At 45.6% G+C, this 26372-nt stretch overlaps 1 protein-coding gene and 1 long non-coding RNA gene across 6 annotated transcripts in view; one reads left to right on the top strand and one right to left on the bottom strand.

Moving 5' to 3' along the window:
- The window catches only part of HDLBP (high density lipoprotein binding protein), a 90571-nt gene that overhangs the window by 30612 nt on the left and 33587 nt on the right, over nucleotides 1-26372 (top strand). For 3 of the 5 annotated variants that reach the window (XM_007966983.3, XM_038000592.2, XM_073020229.1), the window contains 4 exons: nucleotides 17715-17779; nucleotides 19284-19396; nucleotides 21577-21734; nucleotides 23243-23458. In XM_007966983.3, the coding sequence (XP_007965174.1) occupies nucleotides 19321-19396; nucleotides 21577-21734; nucleotides 23243-23458 (450 nt within the window). In that variant the 5' untranslated portion in view covers nucleotides 17715-17779; nucleotides 19284-19320. Of the gene's footprint in view, nucleotides 1-13360; nucleotides 13483-14293; nucleotides 14344-17714; nucleotides 17780-19283; nucleotides 19397-21576; nucleotides 21735-23242; nucleotides 23459-26372 lie in introns of those variants that run through there. The other 2 variants (XM_007966982.3, XM_038000593.1) reach the window with 2 other exon arrangements.
- On the bottom strand, nucleotides 12844-13741 carry LOC119625140 (uncharacterized). The gene is made up of 2 exons (XR_012094360.1): nucleotides 13640-13741; nucleotides 12844-13232 (listed from the first exon to the last, which is right to left on the bottom strand). It is a non-coding gene; the product is annotated as an uncharacterized lncRNA (long non-coding RNA).

Raw genomic sequence — 26372 nt, 5'->3', positions numbered from 1 at the left:
TAATCTTTTGATTCTACAAAAATGCTACAGTACACATCAGGCATACTGCAGAGACATTGCAGGTTTGTGATACCACCACAAGAAAGCCTAACATCCCAATAAAGCAAGTCACATGAGTTTTACATTTCCCAGTGCATATAAAAGCTGTAACATGTTCAGAAAAACAATGTATATACCTTAATTTAAAGTAACGGTTAAGGCCGGGCGCAGTGACTCAGGCCTGTAATCCCAGCACGTTGGAAGGCTAAGGTGCATGGATCACCTGAGGTCAGGAGTTCGAGACCATCCTGGCCAACATGGTGAAACCCCGTCTCTACTAAAAATACGAAAATTAGCTAGGTGTGGTGGAGCACACCTGTAATCCCAGCTACTTGGGAGGCTGAGGCGGGAGAATCACTTGAACCTGGGAGGCGGAGGTTGCAGTGAACAAAGATCGAGATTGTGCCACTGCATTCCAGCCTGGGCAATAGAGTAAGACTCCATCTCAGAAAATAATTTTAAAAAATACTGGTTAAAAAATGCTCATGATCATTGAGCCTTCAGCAAGTCTTAATCTCTGCGCTGGAAGGTCTCACCTTGATGTTGATGGCTGCTGACTGAGCAGAGCGGAGGTTGCTACGTGTTGGGGTGACTGGCAATTTCGTAAAATAAGACAACAATGAAGTTTAGTGCATTGACTCTTCCACAAAAGATTTCTCTGTAGCATGTGATGTTGTTTGATTGCATTTTCCCACAATAGAACTACTTTCAGAATTGGAATCAGTCCTCTCAAACACTGCCACTGCTTTATCAACTGAGTTTATGTAATATTCTAAATCCTTTGTTGTCATTTCAACAATGTTCACAACATCTTCATTCAGCCTCTACTTCCTGAGTAGATTCTATCTTAGGAAACCACTTTCTCTGCTCATCCATAAGAAGCAGCTCTTCATCTGTTCACGTTTTATCATGAGATTGCAGCAATTCAGTCCCATCTTCAGGCTCCACATCTAATTCTAGTTCTCTTGCTGTTTCTACCACATTTGCAGTTGCTTTCTCCACTGAAGACTCGAATCCCGCAAAGTCATGGCGTCTGGAGTGGTGAATCCTTTACAGGAGGTTTTCAATGGACTTTGCCCAAATCCATCAGAGGAATAACTATCTATGGCAGCTATAGCCTTATGCAATGTATTTCTTAAATAATAAGACTTGAAAGTTGAAATTACTTCTTGATCCATGGGCTGCAGAATGGCTGTTAACAGGCGTGAAAAAACATTCATCTCCTTGTACATCTCCATCAGAGGTCTTGGGTGACCAGATGCTTTGCCAATCAGCAGTAATGTTTTGAAAGGAATCTTTTTTTTTTTTTTTTTTCTGGGCAGTAGATCTTAACGGTGAGCTTAAAATATTCAGTAAATCGTTCTGTAAACAGAAGTGCCGTCATCCAGGATTTGTTTCATTTATACAGCAAAGACAGAGTATATTTAGCGTAATTCTTCAGACACCTAGGAATTTCAGAATGGTAAGTGAGCATTGGCTTTAACATAAAGTCACTGGCTGCACTAGCCCCTCACAAGAGAGTCAGCTGCCTTTTGAATCTTTGAAGGCTTCTCTTAGAAGCCGTCTAACTATTGGCCAGGCGCAGCAGCTCATGTCTGTAATCCCAGCACTCTGGGAGGCCGAGGTGGGCAGATCACGAGGTCAGGAGATCGAGACCATCCTGGCTAACATGGGGAAACCCGTCTCTACTAAAAATATAAAAAATTAGCCGGGCGTGGTGGTGGGCACCAGTAGTCCCAGCTGCTTGGAGGCTGAGGCAGGAGAATCACTTGAATCCAGGAGGCGGAGCTTGCAGTGAGCCGAGATGGCGCCACCGCACTCCAGCCTGGGGGACAGAGCGAGACTCCGTCTCAAAAAGAAAAAAAAAGAAGCCATCTAACTATCAAAGTCCTTAGATGGCATCTTCGTGCACTGTAAGGCTGTCTCGTTTACACTGAAAATCTGTTCAGTGCAGCTACTTTCATCAGTGACCTTAGCTCAATCTTGATAACTCATGCAGCTTCCACACCAGCACTTGCTGCTTCACCTCGCACTTTTATGTTAGAGAGATGGTTCTTTCCTTCAGCTTCAAGAACCAACCTCTGCCAGCTTGAGACATGTTTTCCTGCAGCTTGCTCACCTCTCTCAGCCTTCATGGAATAAAGAGAGTTAGGGCCTTGCTCTGGATTAGGCTTTGGTTTAAGGGAATGTTGAGGCTCGTTTAATCTAGCCAGACCACTCAAACATTCTCCATATCAGCAGTAAGACTGTTTCGCTTTCTTACCATTTGTGCGTTCACTGGAGTAGCACTTTTTCTTCAGCCATTTTTCTTTGCATTCACATCCTGACTGTTTGCTGCAAGAGGCCTAGCTTTTGGCGTGTCTCAGCTTTTAACATGCCTTCTTAATCATTTCTAGCTTTTGATTTAATATGAGAGATGTGCGACTCTTCCTTTCACTTGGACACTTGGAAGCAGTTGTTGGGTTATTAATTGGTTTCCCTTCAATATTGTGTCTAGGGATTGGGAGTCGCAAGGAGAGGGAGAGAGATGCGAATGGCCAGTGGGAGCAGTCAGAGCACACACCACACTGATTGATTAAGTTCTCTGCCTTGTATGAGCGTGGTTCATGGCACCCCGAAACAATTACAGTAGTAACATCAAGGATTGCAGATCAGCATAACAGATACAATGACAGTGAAAAAGTGTGAAATATTGCTAGCATTACCAAAATGTGCTGTTGGAAAAGTGGCATGGAAAGACCTGCACAGTTGCCAAAACCTTCAACTTACGGGAAACAGAATATCTAAAAAACCCAAGTAAGGGAAGCACTGTAAGCTGAAGTGTGCCTCTATCTTTGGGCACATGTGTGAGAAATTCTTAGAAGTAGGAAGTGTTAGATCAAAGAATATTGATATTTTAAATCTCAGTACATAATCAAATATGTACGCTCTCCAAAGAGATCACACCAATTATTCCTCCAGCCGCACCTGTTTTCCCACACCTTTTTTTGAGTCTTCAGATTTTATTTTTGCCAAACTGAGGTGAAATGTAGAATCTTATTGTACTTTTCGCTTGCATTTTAAAATACAAATTGAATACATGTTTCCTGCATTTCCATGAAAGGCCTGCTTGTATCTTTGGCCCATTTTTTTTTAAATGGGTTATTAGAGTCCTTGAGGAAATACTGTAAACGTAACGTGCTCCTCTTTTCCCCAGAAATGTTTGAGCCACGTGTGCCACGTTTGTGTTTGTGGTCAAGGAGATACTTTCATGATTGAGAAGAAGACGCATTTTGTACTTTTTCCCCTAATGTAAATTTATTCATTAAACACAAAAGACTTGTAACATTTTTTTTTTCGTTAAGATTGTTATATAAAGTTTACTAATGAGAAAAGCTCCCTTGTCAGTTTATAGTTTAGCTTTGGTTTGAAATTACAGACACTCTAGCACTGCTGTTCAGTAAAAATATGAGCCACATATAATTTAAAATTTTCCAATATCTGCCTTAAAATATAAAAATAAATGAGGTAAATTTTAATAATTTTGTTTCACCCACTGTAAGATTATATCATTTTACATGTAATCCATCCTAAAACTAATAATAAAATGTTTTACGTTGTATTTTTTGTACTAAATTTTCAAAATCTGATGTATGTTTTAGACTCATAGCACATATCGTTTTAAACTAGCCATGTGTGAAGACTGTAGTGACATGTGGCCAGTCCGTGTTGGCCAGCACAGCTCAAAAGAGTGGTCTATTTCTGTGAAAATCCATTAATTTATTATTTTGGACCTAACATTTGTCCTGTCCTCTTTTTTATTTTTATTTTTTTGAGACAGGGTCTAACTTGGTCAACCAGGCTGGAGTGCAGTATCACGATCTCAATTCATTGCAACCCCCACCTCGCAGGCCCAAGCAATTCTTCCACTTAAGCCTCCTGAGTAGCTGGGATTACAGGCATGTGCCACCATGCCTGGCTTATTTATTTATTTATTTATTTATTTATTTATTTATTTTTGAGGCGGAGTTTCACTCTTGTTGCCCAGGCTGGAGTGCAGTGGCGCAATCTCGGCTCACTGCAACCTCCGCCTCCTGGGTTCAAGGGATTCTCCTGCCTCAGCCTCCCAAGTAGCTGGGATTACAGGCGTGTGCCACCACGCCCAGCTAATTTTGTATTGTTAGTAGAGACGGGGTTTCATCATGTTGGTCAGGCTGGTCTCGAACTCCTGACCTCAGAGGATCCACCCACGTTGGCCTTCCAAAGTCCTGGGATTACAGGCGTGAGCCACCGCGTCTGGCCTAATTTTTTTTTGGTAGAGATAGGGTTTTTCCATGTGGCCCAGGCTGGTCTCAAACTCTTGGGCTCAAGCAGTCTGTCCACCTTGGCCTCCCAAAGCGCTGGGATTACAGGCCTGTGCCACCATGCCCTGCCCCATCCTTTGTTTTTGTTTTTTTGTTGTTGTTTTCTTTGAGACAGAGTCTTGCTCTGTCGCTAGGCTAGAGTGCAGTGGTGCCATCTCTGCTCACTGCAACCTCTGCCTCCCAGGTTCAGGTGATTCTCCTGCCTTAGTCTCCTGAGCAGATGGGATTTCAGGCATATGCCACCACACCCAGCTAACTTCTGTATTTTCAGTAGAGATGGGGTTTCACCATGTTGGCCAGGCTGGTCTCAAACTCCTGACCTCAAGTGATCCACCCGCCTCGGCCTCCCAAAGTGCTGGAATTATAGGTGTGAGCCACTGTGCCTAGGCCCTATCTTCTTTTTTTGTTTGTTTGTTTAGAGAGAGAGAGTTTCGCTCTTGTTGCCCAGGCTGGAGGGCAATGGCATGATCTGGGCGCACTGCAACCTCCGCCTCCCGAGTAGCTGGGATTACAGGCATGTGCCACCACACCTGGCTAATTTTGTATTTTAGTAGAGACAGGGTTTCTCCATGTTGGTCAGGCTGGTCAGGCTCATAATTAGAGGTATGAGCCACCGTGCCCGGCCCCCCATCTTCTTAAGAAAATAAATTGTATTGGCTGGGTGCGGTGGCTCACGCCTGTAATCCCAGCACTTTGGGAGGCTGAGGTGGGCGGATCACGAGGTCAGGAGATTGAGACCACGGTGAAACCCCGTCTCTACTAAAAATACAAAAACTTAGCCGGGCGCGGTGGCGGCGCCTGTAGTCCCAGCTACTCGGGAGGCTGAGGCTGGAGAATGGCGGGAACCCGGGAGGCGGAGCTCGCAGTGAGCCGAGATGGCGCCGCTCACTCCAGCCCGGGCGGCAGAGAGAGAGACTGTCTCAAAAAGAAAATAAATTGTATTTATCTGACACATGTTCTTTAATTAGGCTCTAAGTAAACATTCTTTACTCAGCTGTAGAAATGTGCGCTGATTGTTTCTGTATTTGTGAAATTGATGTAGTGGCATACTCGACTAAATGTGCTAATTTAGTGGAAGGTGGTGAGTTTAGTGGAACATTCCCAAACAGTGAGATACCTACTGAAGGGTAGGTTCTTTTAGATATCATTTTCCTTGATCTTTTTAATAACTTGCAGTAAAGGCCCCAAAAACTTACAAATGTGAATTGTAAAAGTTGACAGCTTAAACAACTAGCCAAGGTGACCCAAATTACATCTGAGCAGGATTCTGAAAGCAGGTATCCTGGCAACAAGTTTGGTGTTCTTCATACAATTTGTTCTCATTATAGGTGCCTATAATAACTCGGATAAAACACAAGTTATGTATTTTCACCTTACCTAGAAGAAACACATGAATAAAAGAAATAAGCCAGAGAACAGGGTCATTGGAGAATATACTGAGTTACCTTTTCTGTTACTTCCTGAAAAGTAGTGAAACTGACAGAATTAGTTAGTGGAGAAAGAACAAGGCAAATTTACAGGAAACCCTGGACTGCAGCTCTTCGTTTCTGTCTCATCTGAACTTTCATGAGACTTTATTTTAGGGCTGGGAGTTTAATGTAATAATATATATTGTAATATATCAGTAGTAAATACATGTGAGCCAAAGAAAAGTTCTTCCTTATTAGGATATGCTACAAGTCAAGTTAAACTGAGTATAAATAAGCTTAATCATAAAACTAGTTTGTGCTAATAAAAATGTAATATGAGCCACGTATAATTTTAAAATTTCAGGTATCAAATGGGATGGAAACATTTCTTTGACCTGACTTTGACCACCACACTCAGTATGGGAGTGAGTGCAAATTGTGCTAAACTTAGCTCCCATCCCGTGATGCTAGTAACTTCCTATAAGACTGCTCTGCTGCTGAGCAGGTGGTGGGCGCCCATCCTCCACATCTCTGCTTCCACAGCCTTGGAGATGACCCCTGGTCCACTGCTCCTCCTGACCCCTTCAGCATGGCTCCACTTCAGTGGGTTCCTGTCAGGTGATCAGTTAAAGCAAAGAGAGAAATAGGCTGCACATATTGTATACCGCCATTTATCCATGTTTATCCATTGACAATTAGGTTCTTAAAAATTGGTTGACTATTACTAGCAGTGCAGTGAGATGAGCATTTTTATACGTGTTTCCTTTTGCCCAGGTGGGAGAGCTTTTTCCTGAAGTATGTCTCTAGAAGTGGAATTGTTTGCTCGTGGAGTAGTTGCATCTTAAGCCTTAATAGGCCTTGCAAATGGTGTGAAATAAGGACCTAGTTTTTCTCTCCTACTGTAGATAACCAGTTTTCCCAGAGCCATTGATTGCGTCATCCATCTCCGTGCTGATCCACGCGACCACATCTGAGGCAGGCCATGTCTGTGTCTGTGCTGTCCGTGTTGGGCCCTCTCTGCTGCTCCCTTGTTCTCTGTGTCTGTCCCCAGCACCAGCACCACAGTCTGAATTACTGTTGCTGCACAACCTGACACTGGAGAGAGCAAGCCCTCCTCCACGTTGTTTTCTTCAGAGTTGTATTGGCTGTTCTTGGTCCTTGATCTTTTGTATAAATTTAGTGTAAATATGATTGTATAAATATCCTAAATAATTATTTTATACAATTCAGTGTTTGCAATGCAACATTATAAAACTTGCATATAGAAATCTGGTATAATTAAAAATTGTATAAAATCTGGTTGTAAAATTCCATACACACACATACCTTTTGGGATTTAAGTTACATTTGCATTGAATTTCTAGTCTAATCAGGGGAGAATTACTATCCATGATTAAATCTTTCTTTAGATGACCATGGCCTGTCTCCATTTATTAAGGTCATTTCTGTATTTTGACAAAGGTTTTTGTGAGCTCTATAAATCACACTTTTTTCTTATTAGATTTTTTAAAAATTCTTTAGAGGGGCGGAGTGGGGACAGAGTCTCACTCTGTCGCTCAGGCTGGAGTGCAGTGGCAGCATCTGCCTCCTGAGTTCAAGCGATTCTTGTGCCTCAGCCCCCCAGGTAGCTGGGACTGCAGGCATGCGTCACCACACCCAGCTTCGATTTATCTTTAATAGTTTGTTGCCGATGCTTTGGAAACATGATTGTGTGACTGCATGTATTGGTTTTATTTCCAGAAAACTTACTGAACTTTTTAATTAGTTCTAATAGTGTGTGCATACATTCTCCTGGATTTTCTACCAGCACAGTTGTGTTGTCGTGAATACTGGCAGTTTGGGTTCATTTTCAATTCTGATAACTTTCTTTTTCTTCCCATACTGCCCTGGCTTATATTCCTAGTTGCTATTAGGAATGGGTTAATTAGTTGAGAGTCTTCATTTGAATCTTTTTTTTTTTTTGAGATGGAGTCTTGCTCTGTTGCCCAGGCTGGAGTGCAGTGGCATTATCTTGTTTCACTGCAACCTCCACCTCCTGGGTTCAAGCGATCCTCTGCCTCAGCCTCCCAAGTAGCTGGGAATACAGGCATGTGCCACCACGCCTGGCTAATGTTTGTATGTTTGGTAGAGACGGGATTTCGCCATGTTGGCCAGGCTGGTCTCAAACTCTTAACCTCAGGTATCTGCCTGCCTCGGCCTCCCAAAGTGCTGGGATTACAGGCACAAGCCACCATGTCCAGCCCATTTGAATCTTTTGAAATGATCACATTATCTTTGCCCCTCATGCTGTTAATGTGGCAAGTTACTTTAATCTGTTTTTCTAATATTGTACCACCCCACATTACTGGATTAAACTTTATCGTGATAGTATTTGTTTTTCTATTTCTGGATCAGTTTGCAAGATTGGTTCAGGCTTTGGCTTTTAAGTACCTAGGTGAGATTCACCCACTCCTTTGTCTGTGATAAGTCCAAGCCCCCTAGCTTTGTGTGGGAGATAATCTCTCAAAGCTTCCTTACAAAAGCATTTGGAGGCCCGCCTTTTTGTGTATTTTTGTTGTTGTTGTTGTTGTTTTGAGATGGAGTTTCCCTCTTGTTTCCCAGACTGGAGTGCAATGGCGCGATCTTGGCTCACCGCAACCTCCACCTCCCAGGTTCAAGCGATTCTCCTGCCTTGGCTTCCTGAGTGGCTGGGATTACAGGTGCCCACCACCACCACGCCTGACTGATTTTGCATTTTTAGTAAAGATGGGGTTTCATCATGTTGGTCAGGCTGGTCTCGAACTCCCAACCTCAGGTGATCTGCCTGCCTCTGCCTCCTTTGCAAAGTGCTGGGATTACAGGCGTGAGCCATCTCGCCCGGCCTTGTGATTTTTATATTTGTTTCTTTAGAGATTGGGGAAGGTTGGTTATTGAAACTATATTTCTAACTCAGTTTGGGTAACTTATTTTTCTAGAATTTGCCCATTTCATCTGTTTTCGAGTTTTTGACACTACTCTTCTCAATAGAATTCTTACATGATTTTTCCAAGTCTCCATTTTTGCTGTAGTTTTTGACCCCCTTTTAATTCTTAATATTGTCTATTTATACTCTTCTTTTTTCAGGAATCATTTTTGCCAGAGATTGAACTTGTCTTTTAAAAAACTTGGATGTAGGTTTTGTTTATCCTTTGTGATATATGTCTTTTAGTTCATTAATTTCCTATCTTTATTTCCTTCTACCTTTCTTTTGTTTATTCTGGTGTTTTTTTCTAGTTTCAGTAGTGGATGATTAGCTTGTTTTATTTTTTCCTCCTCGCTGATAGGATGGCTTAAAGTTACAGGACTTTCAGCAACACTCTTGTTTCATTCCACAAGGTGGGACATATAATTGCTTAATGGCTTAGTTTTAAATGTTTTCAGATTTCTTCCTTGTTCCATGAGTTACTTAGAAGCAAGTTTTAAAACTTACATACTCTTTAAATTTTTAAGTTGAGTTCTAATTGAGTGGTGGTCTGAGAATGTTATTATGATTTAATTCTTTACTATTTGTTTAATTTTTTTTTTTTTAGCTCCTAGCCAGGTTTTATGGTTTTTTTAAAAAGTGTCACTTTTAATCATATGTTCAATAAAGTAGATTGTGTTGTTTGCATCCTGTATACATTTTCCAATCCCACAACCTGTGTTACCAAGAGAGTTGGGTCAGTCTCACCCTTTAACCTTGGATATATCAATTTCTCCTAGTAACCTTCAGTTTTTACTTTATATGTTTTGCAGCTATGTTATTAGATACATGTAATCAGAGTTACTGAATTTTTAAATTATTGACCTTCTCTATTCTTAATGATGACTTTTATGCTACAGTCTGTGTTATATGAAAATATCATAACCAACTTTCATATGGTTAGTATTTGCTTGGAGTAGTTCTTCCATCTGTTTATTTCAGCCTGTACGTCTGTATGGTTAGGACTGTTGAATGGCTTGTAGCTGCTCTTAGAGTTGGTCAGTTTAGTCTGTTAACACTTGCTTAGATTACTGATGGGTTTGAATTCATTCCTCTCATCACTTTTGTTCTTTACCTTGCTGTTTCATTGTTTCTTTTACTTCTCTTGCCTCCTATTCTTTTTTCTTGTTTTCTCTCTTTTAACAATTATTAATACAGTATAATGTCACCAGTAACAATGTACATCATAATCACACCGCTGAACCTGCCTCCTAATCCAAGATCTAGAGCATTGCCAACAACTTCCATTTGAATAAGAGTTTAGTTTGAATGTTAAAAACTCTCTTTTTTTCCTAGATTGTCTTTAAATTTTTACATTCATTCTCAACAAGGGCTAGCTTCTCCCCCAAATAGTAAGAATCTTGAAACCTTGCAACTTCATATCCCCCTTCCACCTTATATATTATTGCTGCCTAAGCATTTTAATTCTTTTATTTTATTTTGTACTTGCATATCCTGCTTATGTACCTATCTATAATTCAATTCCCTTCAGATTTTATTGTTCATCTCAGTATAGGGTCAATGCTTGTTTCACTTTGTCTAGGTTGCTGGTTTATCAGTATTCCTTCTTTCTGGTCTCTTTGGCTTTCATTTTCTTGCTGAAATATGTCCTTCAGTAGGTCTGTCAGCCCAGATATATTGGTAGTAGTTGCTTTATCTTTGAATATGTCTATTTTATTCTCATTCTTAAATGAAAAAGAATTCTTAAATAATTCCAAATTGACAGTTATTTCTTTCATCATTTTTATATAGCCATTATCCTCTGGTATGTATTGTTTTAAGTGGTCTGCCCTTGGTCTCACAGTATTCTTTATAAGTAACCTGTCTTTTCTCTCTAGTTGCTTTTAAGGTCTGCTCTTGTCTGTGGTGCTCTGAGGTTACACTGTAGTGTGTTTTGATTTGGATCAGTTTAAATTATCCTGCCAGACAGCTTCTCTGTCTTTTTTGGGATGAGGGAAGAATGTTGTATCATTAAATCTTAGAATTTTCTCAACTATTTTAAAAAATGTTTCTTCTCTGTTCTTTGGATTTTTTTTTCTTTTTTTTTTTTTTGGAACTGCAGTTACATGTTAGAGTTTTTCATTCCATGGTTCTTAGCTCTTTCATTCGTTCCATCTCTTGATTTTTTTCTAAAATGCCCCCTTTATGTCTCATGCTTTTTTATAGTCTGAATCTTACAGTTCTGTCTCCTGAAGTTCTTGAGTCTAATCCTACTTCTAATCCATCTTTCCTTCTTTTTGAGCTTTGGGCTTTTAGCCTCTCTACCATTTGGGTTGATCTGTGGGTATCCTTTTTAGCCTGGTGTTAGGTTTATTCTTTCCTGAGGGCGATTGCTTTCTGTTTTAATATCTCAGTTTGGGCTAGGGGTTCCTGGACAAATGGGGTTGGTTGTAGAGTACTAGTCCGTTGTTCCTACAGCTCAAGAGCTGCTTCTACCTGCCAGCTCAGGATAGTCAGAGAAAGCATCCTATAGTCCCCTCGACACTGGTGGGCTTTTCTTCTTTTTTTGATCTACCTATCTTCTGCTGAGGGGGTAGCCCTTTTGGGGATCATGATTTTATGGAATAGGAGGGTGTCTCTTCTCACCTCCTACCTTGAGCAGACCCAAACTTCTTCCCTTTGAGGGCTGAAAACTCAAATGTCACAGACAGATGTTCACACTTCATTTGGTCTGAATATTGCTAGCCTTGGAATTTCTAAAATTTGCTTCTACGAACTATTTATTAGTTTCAATGTGCTAAGCCTGCTGGGAGGAAATGCTGGTTGTGAGCATCATGGAAGCATTCTGGACGGTTATTAGCACAAAGTTAACGTTTGATTTTATAGTATCTTCTGCTAACAATGTTTTAAAAACTAACTCTTTACGGTGTCCTGTGTACTAGCTACTGTGCCTGTGCTGACTTCCTAGCTTTATTGGAAGTTCCTTGACAGTGGACCGAATCCCTACCCCTTACTCTTTCTCCATCTCCCTCTGCAGTGCTGAGCCCTCAAAAACAAAACAGCAGCAAAAAACACTTGCACTAGTTGCCGATTGGTTAATCCCCATGGAAAGGTTACCAACAAATCACAGCAATGACACAGAGGGAATGCCTATTTCCACATCCAGGGAGGCCCACCTGCCCAATTTCATGCTGCTGACTTAGAGCACGGCTTTGCTAATGATATCCTTGACTCCTTCTCTGCCTCAAGCCGCAGATGTTCTCTGCCTTCTGTGATTCTGCTCCCCTCCCTTGGTGGTGTCATGAAGTGCACTGGTGTTTCTGCTGGCTCCTGGGCTTCTCCCCTGACCTTGCACATACAGTTGCCTGCTGGACATCCCCACCTGCCCAGTCAGGGCATCACACCCCCTTATCCATCCAGTCTTCCTTGAATTTTCCCCACCTACGTGAGGGCAGCTCTTTCCAGTCGCTCAGGCCAAGAACCTGTGCCTTTCTTAACTTCTTTCACACCCCTCATCTGGTTAATAAGGAATTTCTTGGTGCTACTTTCCGAATATATACCAAATCTGGCCATGTATTTCATCCATTATGCCCAACATATACAAGCCATTGTCACTGCCCTCCCCTCCCCTGCCACTCTCCACTTAGGGTCGGTGTTCCACGAAAAAAACACGTCTGATCTTGCCTTCTGCTGCTGACAGCCCCCACCCAGCTCCCACCATTCTCAATAGCACCCGTGGCCCGGCTGCAGGCTGTGTTGACCTGACCCCATTCCCTGGGTAAGGCTGGGTGTGCCGCTGCCTCTTGCCCTGTGTGGGACGGTCTTGTCCCCAGATACCTGTAGCTGATCCTGTGCCCTGTGCAGGATTCTGCTCACCTGCGACTTTGCTCCAGAGGTTCAGACTGACATCTCTACAGATTGCTTGACTCCCCTTAAACCTTTAAAAGAAACAGTGGCAGTTATCACTTAGTAAACACAATGGATGCAGAAGTGACAAGTCCTTCCCGGAGGGTGGAGACTCCCTGAGAAGTAGGGATTCCGTTCTGCCCAGTCCTCCGTGTCCACCGTGGGCTCAGAGGCCACACACCGGTTCTTTTGCGTGTATGCACCTATGTAGAAATGGAGCCATAAGTAATGCACGCTTTAAAGGAAGGGGGTTTTATATTTTGGGTGGAGATTAAGTTGATTGGCAAGGAATCGGGTGGAGATAGTTTATAAAAGTGAGGGACATAAGGAACAGACACGTGGGAATGAGGGAATGAAAGTCCGGAGCCGTCTGGGAGCTTCACTGCGCTATAGGACCTCGTGCTGGGGGGGCATCCGTTTACGATGGTGGTGGGCATCCTTTGAGGTTTTCCTTCTGTGATTTTGGGTAGGTGGGCGGTACTGGTGACATCTGCTTCCAGAGCAGCCCTCCTTCCTGCTCCCTTTCTGGTCTTCGGTTGTTTCCGCTGGAGTTCTTGCGGGGCGCGCTCCCTCTGCTTTCTGGAGGTGATTAATTTCCCAACTCCTCGGCACCACCTTCCCCACCCGAAAAAAGGATGCAGAACCACGCCTGGAGTTGGGTGGGCCTCCCGGGTGCTGGGCGGCCCGGGGCGGCGGGGACCCCGGCGGCGGGGCGGGCGGGGCGCTGACGTGTCCAGGCGGGATTGGGCCGCCGCCCTATATAGCAGCCGGGGCCCGGGCGCCGCGCCTCGGAGCGTCCCGGCTTCTCCCGCGCGGCGGGCGAGCGAGCAAGCGAGCGGCAGGACCGGCGGGCGGGGGCCCACGAGTGAGCGCGCGGCACGGGGCTGGGGAGGACCGGGCCGGCGGGGTGGGCGGGCTCAGGAGGCCGCCGACGTGGAGGCCGCGGAGGGGGAGGGGCCCGGGTGCCGCGGCCCCCACCCGAGCCCCAGCCTGAGGCCCCCGCCCGCGGGTGTCCTGCTTACCGCGCGTGGCGGTGCCGGGCCGGGCCCGGGGCCGGCTCTGAGTCTCCTCTGCGCGTGGCCGTGGCGCGGAGGAGCGCGCACAAACTTTCCCAAGTCCCGTGGCGCCGCTGGGCCGTTCTTGGCCGCAAGCTGGGCTCCCCCGCCTCCTCCCTGGGCTTCGGTGGGGCGCCCCCGGGGCCGGGGCCGCACAGCGGGGGAGGGGCGGCCGACCTGCGCCCAGGTCGCTGACGTCGGCGGGGCCGGCCCTCCCCTCCCCCCTCCCCGCGGGGGCGCCCCCTCCCCCAGCTCGGGCTGCTCGGCCGGCGGAGGCTCCGTGTGCAGCCGGGGTGGCGGTCCCTGGGAGGCCGGCGGGGTCCTTCCCCCCAGGTGGCGGCGGGGCGGGGGTCTGGGCGCAGGCCGGGCGGCGGGGTCCCCGCAGCACCTTCACCTGCCGCGCGGGGCCCGCGCCCGTCTACGTGTTCGGGGGTGGAGAAAGCTGCTCTCCTTGGGCCTGGAGTGCAACTTGGACAAGCCCCAGGGTCGTGGATGAAAAATACATTACGGAAAAATACCGAATTTGGATGAAAGGCTGGGAGGCCGAGGGGGTTGCTGTCCCTTTAAGCCTGTCCCCGCCCGCGGGCCCTCGTGGCCTGTGGGAGGGCCGTGCTGAGGTGGCATCTGCGAAAGTTCCTCCATGCAGGATGGGTGCCGACGTCCAGAACTTGGTGAGAAGTGCGGAGCCTGCCTTCTGCTCGCCAGTCGCCTGTGTCCTCTCCTAGATTTGGATCTTGTGATCTTTGAGTGGATCAGGATTTTATTTTCCCATTCTGAACTTTGGTTTGTGGTCTTGAGCAATTTTACTTTTGGAAGAGAAATCTGGATTTCAGCCGGAGGTTTTTTGATGCCCTCCGTACCCGGTCCTGTCTGGTGCTTTAAAGCATTTGCGGGTCTCATTAACTGAGGCTGAAATGAAATTCTTCCTGGAGTATTACTGATAATTATTTTTGAAGACTGTTGCCCACTGACTATGTAGTTGGCAAGACTTATCACAAGGGAATCAACTAAATTACTTCCTCGTTTAAAAGCAAAAAAGTAGAACCCTTCATGTGAAGCCTTTTCTGTTGCTGTCAGAAACCTGTTAAACTTGTGCTAAACTTGTAAGCACCAGGTTTCCCACGTAACACACAGCTGTCATGACTCCACGTTTTGCTCTACACGTATTAGGGCGGAAAGGGGTCTTGCTTCCTGCCCTTCTTCATTTAGTTCTAGTTCTGTTTGCTGAAAGTTAAATTCTGAGATGTGACCTTTTTTGCTGTGAACCTTTACACTCTGGGGAACAAAATTAAAAGTCCAGGTTCAGGACAGTTTGAAGTTTACATTTGGTGGACCTGGACAGTGATTGATCCGAGCTTCCTATGGGAAAAGTAGTTGAGAGAGGCAGAATCACAAAGGGACTGGGGCCATGTGGGAGGGACTAAAGGAGACAGGAGACAGGGCTCACCTACCAGAAGGAGCCTTGGAGGAGAGTGGACTTGTTCTCCATGGCCAGAAAGGGGAAAGAAGTTGTAGATTTTGTCATAACGAGGTGGAACGTTTACAGCCATGCAGGGGTGACCCGGGCCCTGAGAAGGCCACGAATTTCCTGTCTCTGGTGGTATTAAGAAATTGGATTAGAGTAATACCTGAGGTCCCTTTCAATCCTGATTTGAGCAGTATTGTTAGATCCAATGAGAATCTGAGATACCAGATATTTAGCCTCTGTTCTTTGGTTACTAGGCCTGCCCAAGGTACCCTGGGAGCTTCAGATAGCAAGTGGAGTTGCTGGGTGGAGAGCACACTCAGCCTGGCGCTGTCTTGGGGTTGCTGGAAGATCCCCATGGAACAGGATTAAACCCTCGTGGGTGTTGTCTGTGAAGGCAGAGCCGCTAGCAGGGCATAGCAGTGCGGGGTGGACATGGAGCTGTAGGGGCAGCTTCTTAGGCGCTGCTTTGTTGAACTGGAGGCAGGTGGACCCTTGGGCTGCACCTCACTGGATTGGGAGCACAGAAGGAGAATGAGACAGACTTTTAAGAAAATCTCACCCAGAATTTCAGGTGGGGACAGGGTCTGCATTTACATGTGAGTCATCAAATGCTTGCTTAGAACACATTTTTCAAAAACAAGTTTTTGAGTTGTTTAGATGGTACCAGAACCCTAAATGTTAAATGTGTCTCTAGTTGTGAACCGTTCGTTAGGGGCTCTGAAAAACTGCCATTTGGAATCTGGAGGCTAGGGACCCAGTATCGCCCGTCAAACCAGTCTGGAGTTTTCTGGAGGTCTGCCTTCTGCCTTACCTGGCTGCCTGAGGGTCTGTGCTCGCCTGAGGAACATGAGAGACTCTGCTCCAGGGTCTCCCTCAGACACAGGAGTAGGTTCCCTTATGTTGAGACTCCTTTCAGTATAGGGTCTGGCTGGTCTTGGCTTCTGAAGGGTGTGTGAGTGGTCTCAGAAGAGACTGACACTAGGTACACAGGGGGGACTGGCTCATCACAGCTCTGTGCTGGAGAGTCGATGTGAGCTGACATGGACGGAACTGCATTTTGCAGACTTGTAATGTGGCTGTCACTGGGCACTGGAGACTTGCCCAGAACCTGGCTTGATAAGGGGGTGGGTGTCTGGATTTAAGAAGTGACATTGGAGCCCGGGACAACCTTGAGTGAGAGACCATGCCAGGTGGATAGTCAGCAAGCAAGAGTGGGAGGGCGGAGGGTGGATGCAGGAGACCAGAGGCAAGTGTCATTGGATACCTGTTGGGGCACCTTAGCCTAGAGTGCCCTGCCCCATTTTGCTCCCAGACTGGCCAGACACTTGGAATCTCAAGGAGCGCTTGCCAAGTTGTGAATGTGCTACTGTGACACTTTGGAGACATTTTCTTACTTTAATCTTTAAAACTTGCAAACTAGAATTTTTTGGTGATGCTTTTAAATGGAATACTCTTGATCAGTTTGTCCCACCTTTCCCCTTCAGTCTTGGGGTACATCTGTGTGTCTGGTGCATCTGGGGCCCCATAGTGTCTCTGGTTTGTGGCAGGTTCCCTGTGTGACTCAAGCCCTGTATTTAGAGTTTTTAAAAAACTCATGACCAAGATTAGAATCCGGAAATACCACCAGTCCAACATCCTCTGCTGGAAGGGCGAGACCCTTTTAATCCAGTCTGCTGGATGCACCCCCGTTGCCATGAACCGCCTTCTCAGCTCCGGACCCATGTGTCTTATGGTCAGGATTGTTGTCAGGGTATTAGTAGTATTCTCCAGTTGAGTGGAGCGTTCCTGTTACTGTCATTGCTTTTCCCATTTTAGACATCACATGCCTCACTCCTGTCAGCAGTTCCACCTTTTCGTGGTTGAGGAGCACATGTGGTCGCCAGCCTCCCCTCTCCAGAGTCCCCTAAGGCGAGGTGACTCACCCTCCTACTTCACAGAGTTCTTGGTCCTCCCCAGACAGCCTTTGAAGGTTCCTTTCAATCCTGCGATTTTATGACCTGGTTTCTAAATCCCCAGTGGATTAGAAAGGACTGAAGGACTTTTACAGGATAACAGCAAGAAGAACAAAGTAACTGCAAAATATACAGAGAATTCTTGAAGACAGTAGCTCTTGGTCACCATTAAGCGCTGCAGAGCCCCTGAGGTCCACATTGTGTTGTAGGTCAGAGCCCAGCACAACAACCCTTCTGGTTCAGCCATCTAGGGGTCATGTTGGGTACAGGAAAGGTGATGCAACCATGCAGGAGAACACCAATAGTTTTGTGAGGATTTACTTCAAAATGGTTAAGTTTAGAAGTTTGTCACTTAAAGGATCACTCCCTCAGGTCCCTGAAATAGTTGTCCTCTGCGAGTTGGAGCTGGTTCAGGTTTTATTGTAATATGTTTTGTTTCAAGCTAATGGTTTTTTTTTTTCTTCTGACAAACTTGCCTGAATATTGGTGTTAGTAACCAAAACATAAGTAATATCTTGACCTTTTCTGATTGGGAGGTAAAAAGATCTGGGTTGTAAAATGTAGATAAGTAACTTTTCTCTGGTTTCCTCTCTCTTCTCTCCCACTTCCTATCCCATACCAGCAAAAGCTGGCAGGCTGACAGAGGCGGCCTCAGGACGGACTTTCTGGCTACCGACCGTTTTGCTGGTAAGTTTGACCCTGTCTGAAGACTTCCTGTCCCTGGGCTGTGTGTGGGACCTGGGAGCACAGGGATGCATATTTTCTTAGTCCTGTGTGTACCTTCTTTCTTTATATTGCACCTTCAAGTTTCTCGTGGTTCGTCAGAGATGTCTCCATAGCTTCACCTCCCAGCAGGAACCATCTACAAGACATGTGCCCCTTAGATGTGTCATCTGGCTTCCATCTGTGTTTAATCTTTTATTTCTTAAATGTGAATTATGTTTATTCAGTAGTATCTGAATTGGGGTCTTGCTTCTCTTTAGGATTGCAGGCCTTTTCTTTAACTTGGAGAGAGGTCTTAATTATGTTATAAAAATTATGCAAAATTCGCTCCTTATTACTTGGCCTTGTGGTGCCAGTAAGTGATGCGTAATTGTGTAAAGAAAATGGGTTCTTACTCACTGTAGTAGTTTGGAGCTCACCTGGAATTGGGGAGAGGGAAGGAGAGGAAGCTAACACTCCTACCTCAGAATGCTAAATGTACCCCAGTTTTCAAATAGGGGAGCTGTGGCTTTCAGAGCCCATATCCTGCTGAGCACTGTGGCCGTGTTAATCTGAGAAACCGTGTGCCCTTGGGCCAGGTTCCCTCTGCTGCGTGAGTGCTGTGCGAGTGCTGTCCCACACCTGGGAAACAGAATGGAGGAGAATAACCAGTCAGTGTGGATCAAGGGCATTTAGCCCAGTTTGTGGGTCTGTTGCTGTTGCTACAAAGCACTGAGGCTGCTTTTTCCTGTCACGCAGCTACCGCTTACAACCACCTGGTTAAGTCGAGATTTGGGGGTGGTTTAGTTTGGGGCCTGGACGCACCTCACAGGGAGAGACTGGCTGACTTTTTGTCAAGATGCATTTTGTAAGCATGAAGGGGTGCAGCGAGCAAACCGACAGAGCAACCAGGGTCGCTGTTAGGAGAGTGATCCTGCCGTTGACCTGTGCCTGGAGCCTGGGTCAGGCAGGTGGCAGGTTCCATGGTCCCCCCACCCCTGCAGTTGGGGTGGTGCAGACTGTGTCTCTGTGGCTCCTGGGGTGGAGAAGTGGGTGCAGACTGCCCTTAAGTGGAGAATGAGCTCCTCCATTACAGGCGACTTTTGAGGGAACAGTTAACCAGCTGTATTTCTTCAACTTTCTTAAAACATGAGTTTTTTTGTGTGTGTGTGTTTTGTTTTTTTTTAGTTTATTAGCTATCATTAGTTAATTTTATGTGTGACCCAAGATAATTCTTGCATTGTGGCCCAGGGAAGACAAAAGATTGGCCACCTCTGTTCTAGGACCTCCTTTACTTGGATTTTTTCCCCCCTTTTTATCACTTGGTGAGAGTTTGGATATCAGCTTACATCAGAGGTTGTGAGGAAAATAAAAAGGTATAGTTTGCTGGTAAAAAAGAATAAAACGTTTGCTAAAACTCTTAAGTTAACAATCTCATAGATAATTGAGGGTTGTACTTTGACTTCTGATTTATTCTTCTTTGCTTTAGTGGTTTTCCCGGATTGTGTGTAGGTGTGAGATCAACCATGAGTTCCGTTGCAGTTTTGACCCAAGAGAGTTTTGCTGAACACCGAAGTGGGCTGGTTCCGCAACAAATCAAAGGTGACAGCCCTTTTATGTGCTCTTCCTGGTAATGTCTAAGGCACTGCTCCCTCTAAAGCCTTCACCAAATCCCATGCCCTTTCTAGAAGTACCTTTTGGCCCTGTGATTGTAGGGCAGGGAGGACCCACCATCTTGTGCACTGTTTTTACATTGCCGTGCGTGCAGGAGCAATTGACCAGGCATGAGGAAATGAATCAAATACAGTGAGATTTAAAATGTGGACAGCTTTCTGGAAAACCAGCGAATTTGACCATTGGTAATTAATGCAGTTCTTTTCACAACTGCTTTTTCCTAATTGCAGTGAACTAAAATCTGGGCTGTGAAGCATCCCAGAGCATTGGTTAAGCCTGCCTTGAGAATGAAGGCTGGACCCTGGCTTCGGAGTTCTCGAACGCCACTGGCTGGGATTAAGAGCAGCACTGTACAGTAGAATAGACTACAAGCCATGTGTACAATTTTTAGGATTCTCTAGTACTTATTAAAAGGGAACAGGTGAAATTAATTTTGATATTTTACCCCAATATGTCTAATACATTGTCATTTTAGCATATCTAATGTAAAAAAAAAAAGGAAAATCCATTGATATTTGAGATTATTTCTCTTCAAAGTCTGATGTGTATTTACAACGGTGGGACATTTCCTGCCGTTTGAATGCCAAATTTTCATCCAAAATCCTTGATCTGTGTTTAGATGTTATAAAATCTTCATTTGAAAGAGCAGATTGTTCTGCTTCATTTGAAAGAGCAGGTTGTTCCAAACACACTTAAAAGTTTTCCAGTAACTAAATTGAGTATTAGTTATTAAAATTAATTAAAATATAAAATTCACTTTTCCTTCATCACACTAGCCACATTTCACAAGCTCATTTCTAGTGGCTGCTGTGTTGGGTGTTGAAACCCCAGAGCTGCTTTGTTCTGGGGGCTTGGGATCTTCCTACTGGAGCCGGCTTCCCTGTGAAGTCTGTGTTTCCCTTTCTAGAGAGGGAAGACAGCACTGAAAGAATGCACCCACCTGTCGTGTCAGCACTGTCGGGTAGGAGCGTACAGCTTGGAAGGTGATGGGCTTGGACTTGGGCATGAGCCCATCTGATTCCAGACGTCATCCCCCTGTCCTCTGTCACATCCATTCATGGTGTATTTCACTGGGCCTTGGTATTGCCAAGAGACCGTGCTCAGCCCTGGGGATTTGGGGTTATCCGAAACAGTCACACCCTTGATTTCATGGAGATAGTGGCCAATGGCACAAAAACATGAACAAATAGGGCACTATGGAAGATGGAAGTGATAATCAGGGAACCTGATTTCCACAAGCCTTGCTGTCCTCTGCCTTGGGCAGGGCAGGGGGAGATCAGTGGCGACAATTCCCACGGCAGCCTTTTTTCTTTTCTTTTTTTTTCTTTGAGACAGAGTTTTGCTCTTGTTGCCCAGGCTGGAGTGCAGTGGTGCAATCTAGGCTCACTGCAACCTCTGCCTCCCGGGTTCAAGCGATTCTCCTGCCTCAGCCTCCTGGGCTTACAGGCATGTGCCACCACGGCCGGCTAATTTGTATTATTAGTAGAGACAGGGTTTCTCCATGTTGGTCAGGCTGATCTCGAACTGCTGACCTCAGGTGATCTGCCCGCCTCAGCCTCCTAAAGTGTTGGGATTACAGGTGTGAGCCACCCGTGCCCGGCCTCCCCGGCAATCATTTTTAACCTTGTATGTTACAGTGGAAAATCAGAGTTTGCTTCAAAGGCAATTCTCACAGGTGGTGCTGGGTAGGAGGACCATTGTTTTGCAAATGTAAGGGTCTGCTTTGTGTCTGGCATTGGTGTAGTTGTGATTTTTTAAAGTATGTTATTAGACTCTAGAAGACTTAAAAATTGACGTAGTAAGGCTTGCTTTCACGGGGCTCACCCCGTTAGGGGAGTGGGGCTCACTGTGTCTGAGCTGATGTTTACTGGGGAGGCTGTGTGGATTGGGGGTAGGTCTCTGACCTCCTCGAACTCTCACACTCAGGGTGCTGGGCCTGGTGACCTCCTGGGGCCTTTTGACTATGAATTAGAAGAGGGGTGGGGGGAGTTGTCCCTGAAGCATTTGATGTTTCTTGTTTGTCTGTTTTTAAGCACTAAAACCCTTAAAAGTGTTTTTCATGTAATGCTAAAAGTAGTGCTTCCCTTAATCTGTGTTGGCTGGCCCAGTTGCCACTCTAAATTCAGAAGAGGAGAGCGACCCTCCAACCTACAAGGATGCCTTCCCTCCACTTCCTGAGAAAGCTGCTTGCCTGGAAAGTGCCCAGGAACCCGCTGGAGCCTGGGGAAACAAGATCCGGCCCATCAAGGCTTCTGTCATCACTCAGGTAGAAACACCGTTCTTTCTTTCCTTTAAAAATTTTATCATGCAACATGTCCATGTAAATGTTTTAATTTTTTTGTTTTGTTTTGTTTTTGAGGCAGAGTCTCGCTCTGTCACGCAGGCTAGAGTGCAGTGGCACGATCTCTGCTCACTGCAAGCTCCGCCTCCCAGGTTCACGCCATTCTCCTGCCTCAACCTCCCAAGTAGCTGGGACTACAGGCGCCTGCCACCACACCCGGCTAATTTTTGTATTTTTAGTAGAGACGGGGTTTCACCATGTTAACCAGGGTGGTCTCGATCTGACCTCGTGATCCGCCCTCTTCGGCCTCCCAAAGTGCTGGGATTACAGGCATGAGCCACCGCGCCCAGCCAATTTTTAAAATTTTAAAAAATTCATTGCTGTTCTTTCTTAACCTATCCTTCCAAGCATAGAGTTTCTGAACATGCAAGATTGAGAATGCTTTGAGTAGCTAAAGGGAGAAGGCCTTCACGTTAAATCATCCCCCATCCCAGAGATGTTTCTGTCGACCACTTGTCTCGTGTCCACCCTGGATACTAGCACTCAGCAGGACTGGCACGTGGTCGGTTTGCAGGCGGTGTTTGTCAGATGAATGGGTCCTGTTTTCTGTTCTCTATTCATCGTCCCACTTTCTTGAAGCAGTTAACCAGTTTCCTGGTTTTCTTTGGCTTCACTAGCCCTTCTCTCTGCTACCTGAATTTGAGATGTTGATGAATTTCAAAACTTTTATATAAACTCATATCTTCTGGTCATGGTGGAAAATTATCATCTCTCTGCCAGTGTCGTCCCTGAAATTTAGGCTCATAAACAGCTGCATCCCAGTCCTTCCATTTTCACCTGTCTGCTATCTTGTTAGTGGTTTTGTTAAATGTGCCGCTGTCTACTTGGTGACTGTGGTCTCAAACCAGGGTAGTTGATCCCCTCTGCTTCTACGTTGTCCCTCCTCAGTTCTTCTCCATAAAGCAACGGGAGGGACCCTGCGCCATCAAGCAGAATATGCCTCCTGCTGAAACCCTGTGTTGACTTTTACTCCGGGTGGGTTGGGTGATCCTCTCAACTGTGCCCCTCTGGTGTGCTCATCAGGTGCCCCATCCGCCTCCTCAGCTTTCCTGCCTGTACACCCGTGGTTCCCTCACCTCTTAGCATGGATAGCTGCCTCGTGCTTCAGGAAGGTGTTTCCTGGCGGTCCCCAGGCTCCGCCTCCCACTTTCTCTCAAACTCTCTTCCCCCTGTTGATTTCATCACAGCACTTGCTAGCTGCCTCATTCATTTGTGCAGCCAATGTAGTTCTCTCCTCCTTAGGATGCCAGCCTCTTGACCTTGGCACTTTCTCCGTGTCTTTCAGCTGCTTTATCCCAGGGCTTCGAGCAGTGCCTGTGGGCAGGGTGGGGCTACTTTGTGAGTGGATGGTGATGAACACATGTTCTTTACTCCCTGTCTGTTGGCTTTCTTTTAATCTCTTAACCTTCCCTTTTTTGACCTTTTTTGAACAGGTGTTCCATGTACCCCTGGAGGAGAGAAAATATAAGGATATGAACCAATTTGGAGAAGGTGAACAAGCAAAAATCTGCCTTGAGATCATGCAGAGAACCGGTGCTCACTTGGAGCTGTCTTTGGCCAAAGACCAAGGCCTCTCCATCATGGTGTCAGGAAAGCTGGATGCTGTCATGAAAGCTCGGAAGGACATTGTTGCTAGACTGCAGACTCAGGTGGGTAGCCTGAGGCCTACTTCTCCCCAGTAACTGTGTACCCATTCCATTACTCGGCTCCTGATGCAGGCTAGAACTTCACTGGACCCTTCTGCCAGTGGGACAGTTCAATCTTTCGGAGGTGGGACAGCAACATTCAGAGTCCTCTGGCATTTTTAGTGGAAAAAACTCACTAAACTAATAATACAACTGGGACACTTACCATTTTTGCTCTTTGAGTGAATGAACTTGAAAGTAATAATAATTTTTTTTGTTTTAAGAGACAAAGTCTCACTTTGTTGTCCAGGCTCTTGTGCAGTGGCACTTCACAGGTGTGGTTACAGTACACTGTGGCCTCGAGCTCCTGGGCTCAGGCAGTCCTCCTCCTAGCCTCCCAGTTAGCTGGGATTACAGGCACACCACCACATCTGGCCAAATTGAAAATTAGAAGCTTGTCCCAGAGTTTGAGACACTTAAAAGAAACTGGGCTTGCTGAGTGGTGAAGATGGTGGTCCCCATTGCTTTGCTGGTGTGTTCATTAACTACATGTTAATAGGCCCCAGATTTAGGAGATTACAAATTCAATTATATTTTAAGCCACTTTCCTAGTACTTGGACTTTATTGAAGAACATTTGTAATAAGCAAATCTCTGATGCATTTCTCCCTAACTGGCAGCTCTTAAAGACCAAGAAAAATGTAAACAATCTTATTAAAATGTTGCATGACTGCTGTTGTACTGCATAGGCTTATTTAGGAATGGGGGTTCTTCCCATCTGCTACTGAGTCTCCTTGATCTTGTGGGAGCTGGATCTGGAGCACCCTGGAGCACGGTGGTTGGACGGTGGGGATCTGATGGGAGAGGGGCCGAGGGGTAGGAGCGCAGGGCGTAGCCAGGAGGCGAGGCTGGGGAGTGCCGCCTGATGCAGGTCCAGCTGTGCCACTTAATCACATGGGGGCATCGGGACAGTCCCCAACCCCAGCTGGCTTCATGGAGTGTTAAGTGTTAGGAAGGTGAAAGTGTTGCTTGTAATTGCCCAGCATTGTGGCCAGTGCATAACAGGCTCTGAAAGTTTTGCTGGTGTCTGCCAGTCAGTGGATATTTGAGCCTCTGTTTTGTAATGAACACTGCAGGGGAAAGGGCCACTTCACTGAATATAGGAATCAGAATGAAGACGTTCACCCTTGACACTCTCTCCTGCTCCTCCATTATCTTAAAACAAATCCCAGATACATTATTGTGCCTTACTTCAGGGAGTCCTGTTTTTATGTATACATATGTGTAGTCATTCTGCTCTTAACTCATGTAATCATATTGATAGTGGTTTCTTAATATTATACCTGTGTTTAACCCAGTCTGTGTTGGACTTTCCTCATCATCTCAAAGATGTTTCTTCCAGTTGTTCTGTTCTGTTCAAGTCATTGTCCAGACAATGTCCCAGTGTTGCATTTGATTATAGAGTCCTAAGGCTCTTCTCATTCTTTAACAGTGCCTAACACTGTAACAGTGCCTCCTACCCCACCCCCCCGCCTTTTTTTTTTTTTTTTTTTGAGACAGGATCTCATTTTGCTGCCCAGGCTGGAGTGCGGTGGTGCAGACACAGCTCACGGCAGCCTTGACCTCCTGGGCTCAAGTGATCTTCCTGACTCAGCCCTTCAAGTAGTTGAGACTGCAGGCATGCACCATCAGGCCTGGCTTTTTTTTTTTCTTTTTTTTTGGCAGGTATGAGTTTTCACCATGTTGCCCAGGCTGGTCTCGAACTCCTAGGCTCAAATAATCTACCCACTTCAGCCTCCCAAAGTGTTGGAATTACAGGCATGAGCCACCATGCCCAGCCGGTCCTCCCTTTTTTTAATGCCATTGATTACTGGGGACTGTGGGTGTTTGGTTTGTTCTGCTAGTCACTGATTATTTTTGGTGAACTGGTATTAGATCTCTAGGGGCTTGGTTACTTCCGCAGTCAGCTTGTTTGGCAAGAAGACCCTGTAGGTGGTGCTCAGTCTGTGCTGTGATAGCTGGTTGTTCTGCTTGTACTGATTTTGAGATTGATCAGTAGGCTCAGGTCTGGGTCTTCCCTTGTAAAGTTCCCTATCAGTGGTTTGTGTAATCGTTTTACTATCAGTTGGTGGTTACTGCCCAAATTCGTTAAGGGTTGCAAATTATGCTTTTCTAATTATCTCCCTGCTCATACATTAGTTGATAATTCTTGTAAAGAAGAATTTTTCTTTATCAGCAGTTGAGTGGGAAGTGCCAGATAAATAATTGATTCTTTGGCACTCCAGCGACTTCAGTGTTGATCAGTGACTCTTTTAGTGTCATTATGAACTCAGGCATTGTCCGTCATTCTTCATGCTGGAGATGCTTCATCTTTGGCCAGTGGGTCCCCTCCTTTCAGTTTTGTTCCCTGCAGCTTTCTGTCATGACCCATTAATATCAATAACTTCTGGCCAGGCGTGGTGGCTCATGCCTATAATCCCCAGCACTTTGGGAGGCCGAGGCGGGCAGATCACCTCAGGTCAGGAGCTCGAGACCAGCCTGGCCAATATGGCAAAACCCCATCTCTACTAAAAATACAAAAAAAAAATTAGCCAGGCATGGTGGTGCACGCCTGTAATCCCAGCTACTCAGGAGACCGAGGCAGGAGAATCACTTGAACCCAGGAGGCAGAGGTTGCAGTGAGCTGAGATCACGCCACTGCACTCCAGCCTAGGCGACTGAGCAAGACTCTGCCTCAAAAATAAATAAATAAATAACTTCTTAATTTCTAACACAGAAAGATGCCTCAGGCTAATCTTACATGTTTCCTTCCACAGACCTTGAGTCAGCTATTTTTCTATGAACTCTGAACCTTTTAGTAGGAAATTGCAGTTGGAGACTCCGGTCTCCATAGGTGGACATGGCGACTAGGTTGTCAAGAGCTTCTAGGCTTTTTCAGA

Source organism: Chlorocebus sabaeus, chromosome 10 (genome assembly GCF_047675955.1).
Source record: "Chlorocebus sabaeus isolate Y175 chromosome 10, mChlSab1.0.hap1, whole genome shotgun sequence".
Lineage (NCBI taxonomy): Eukaryota > Metazoa > Chordata > Mammalia > Primates > Cercopithecidae > Chlorocebus > Chlorocebus sabaeus.
This window is presented reverse-complemented; position numbering and strand designations above follow the sequence as displayed.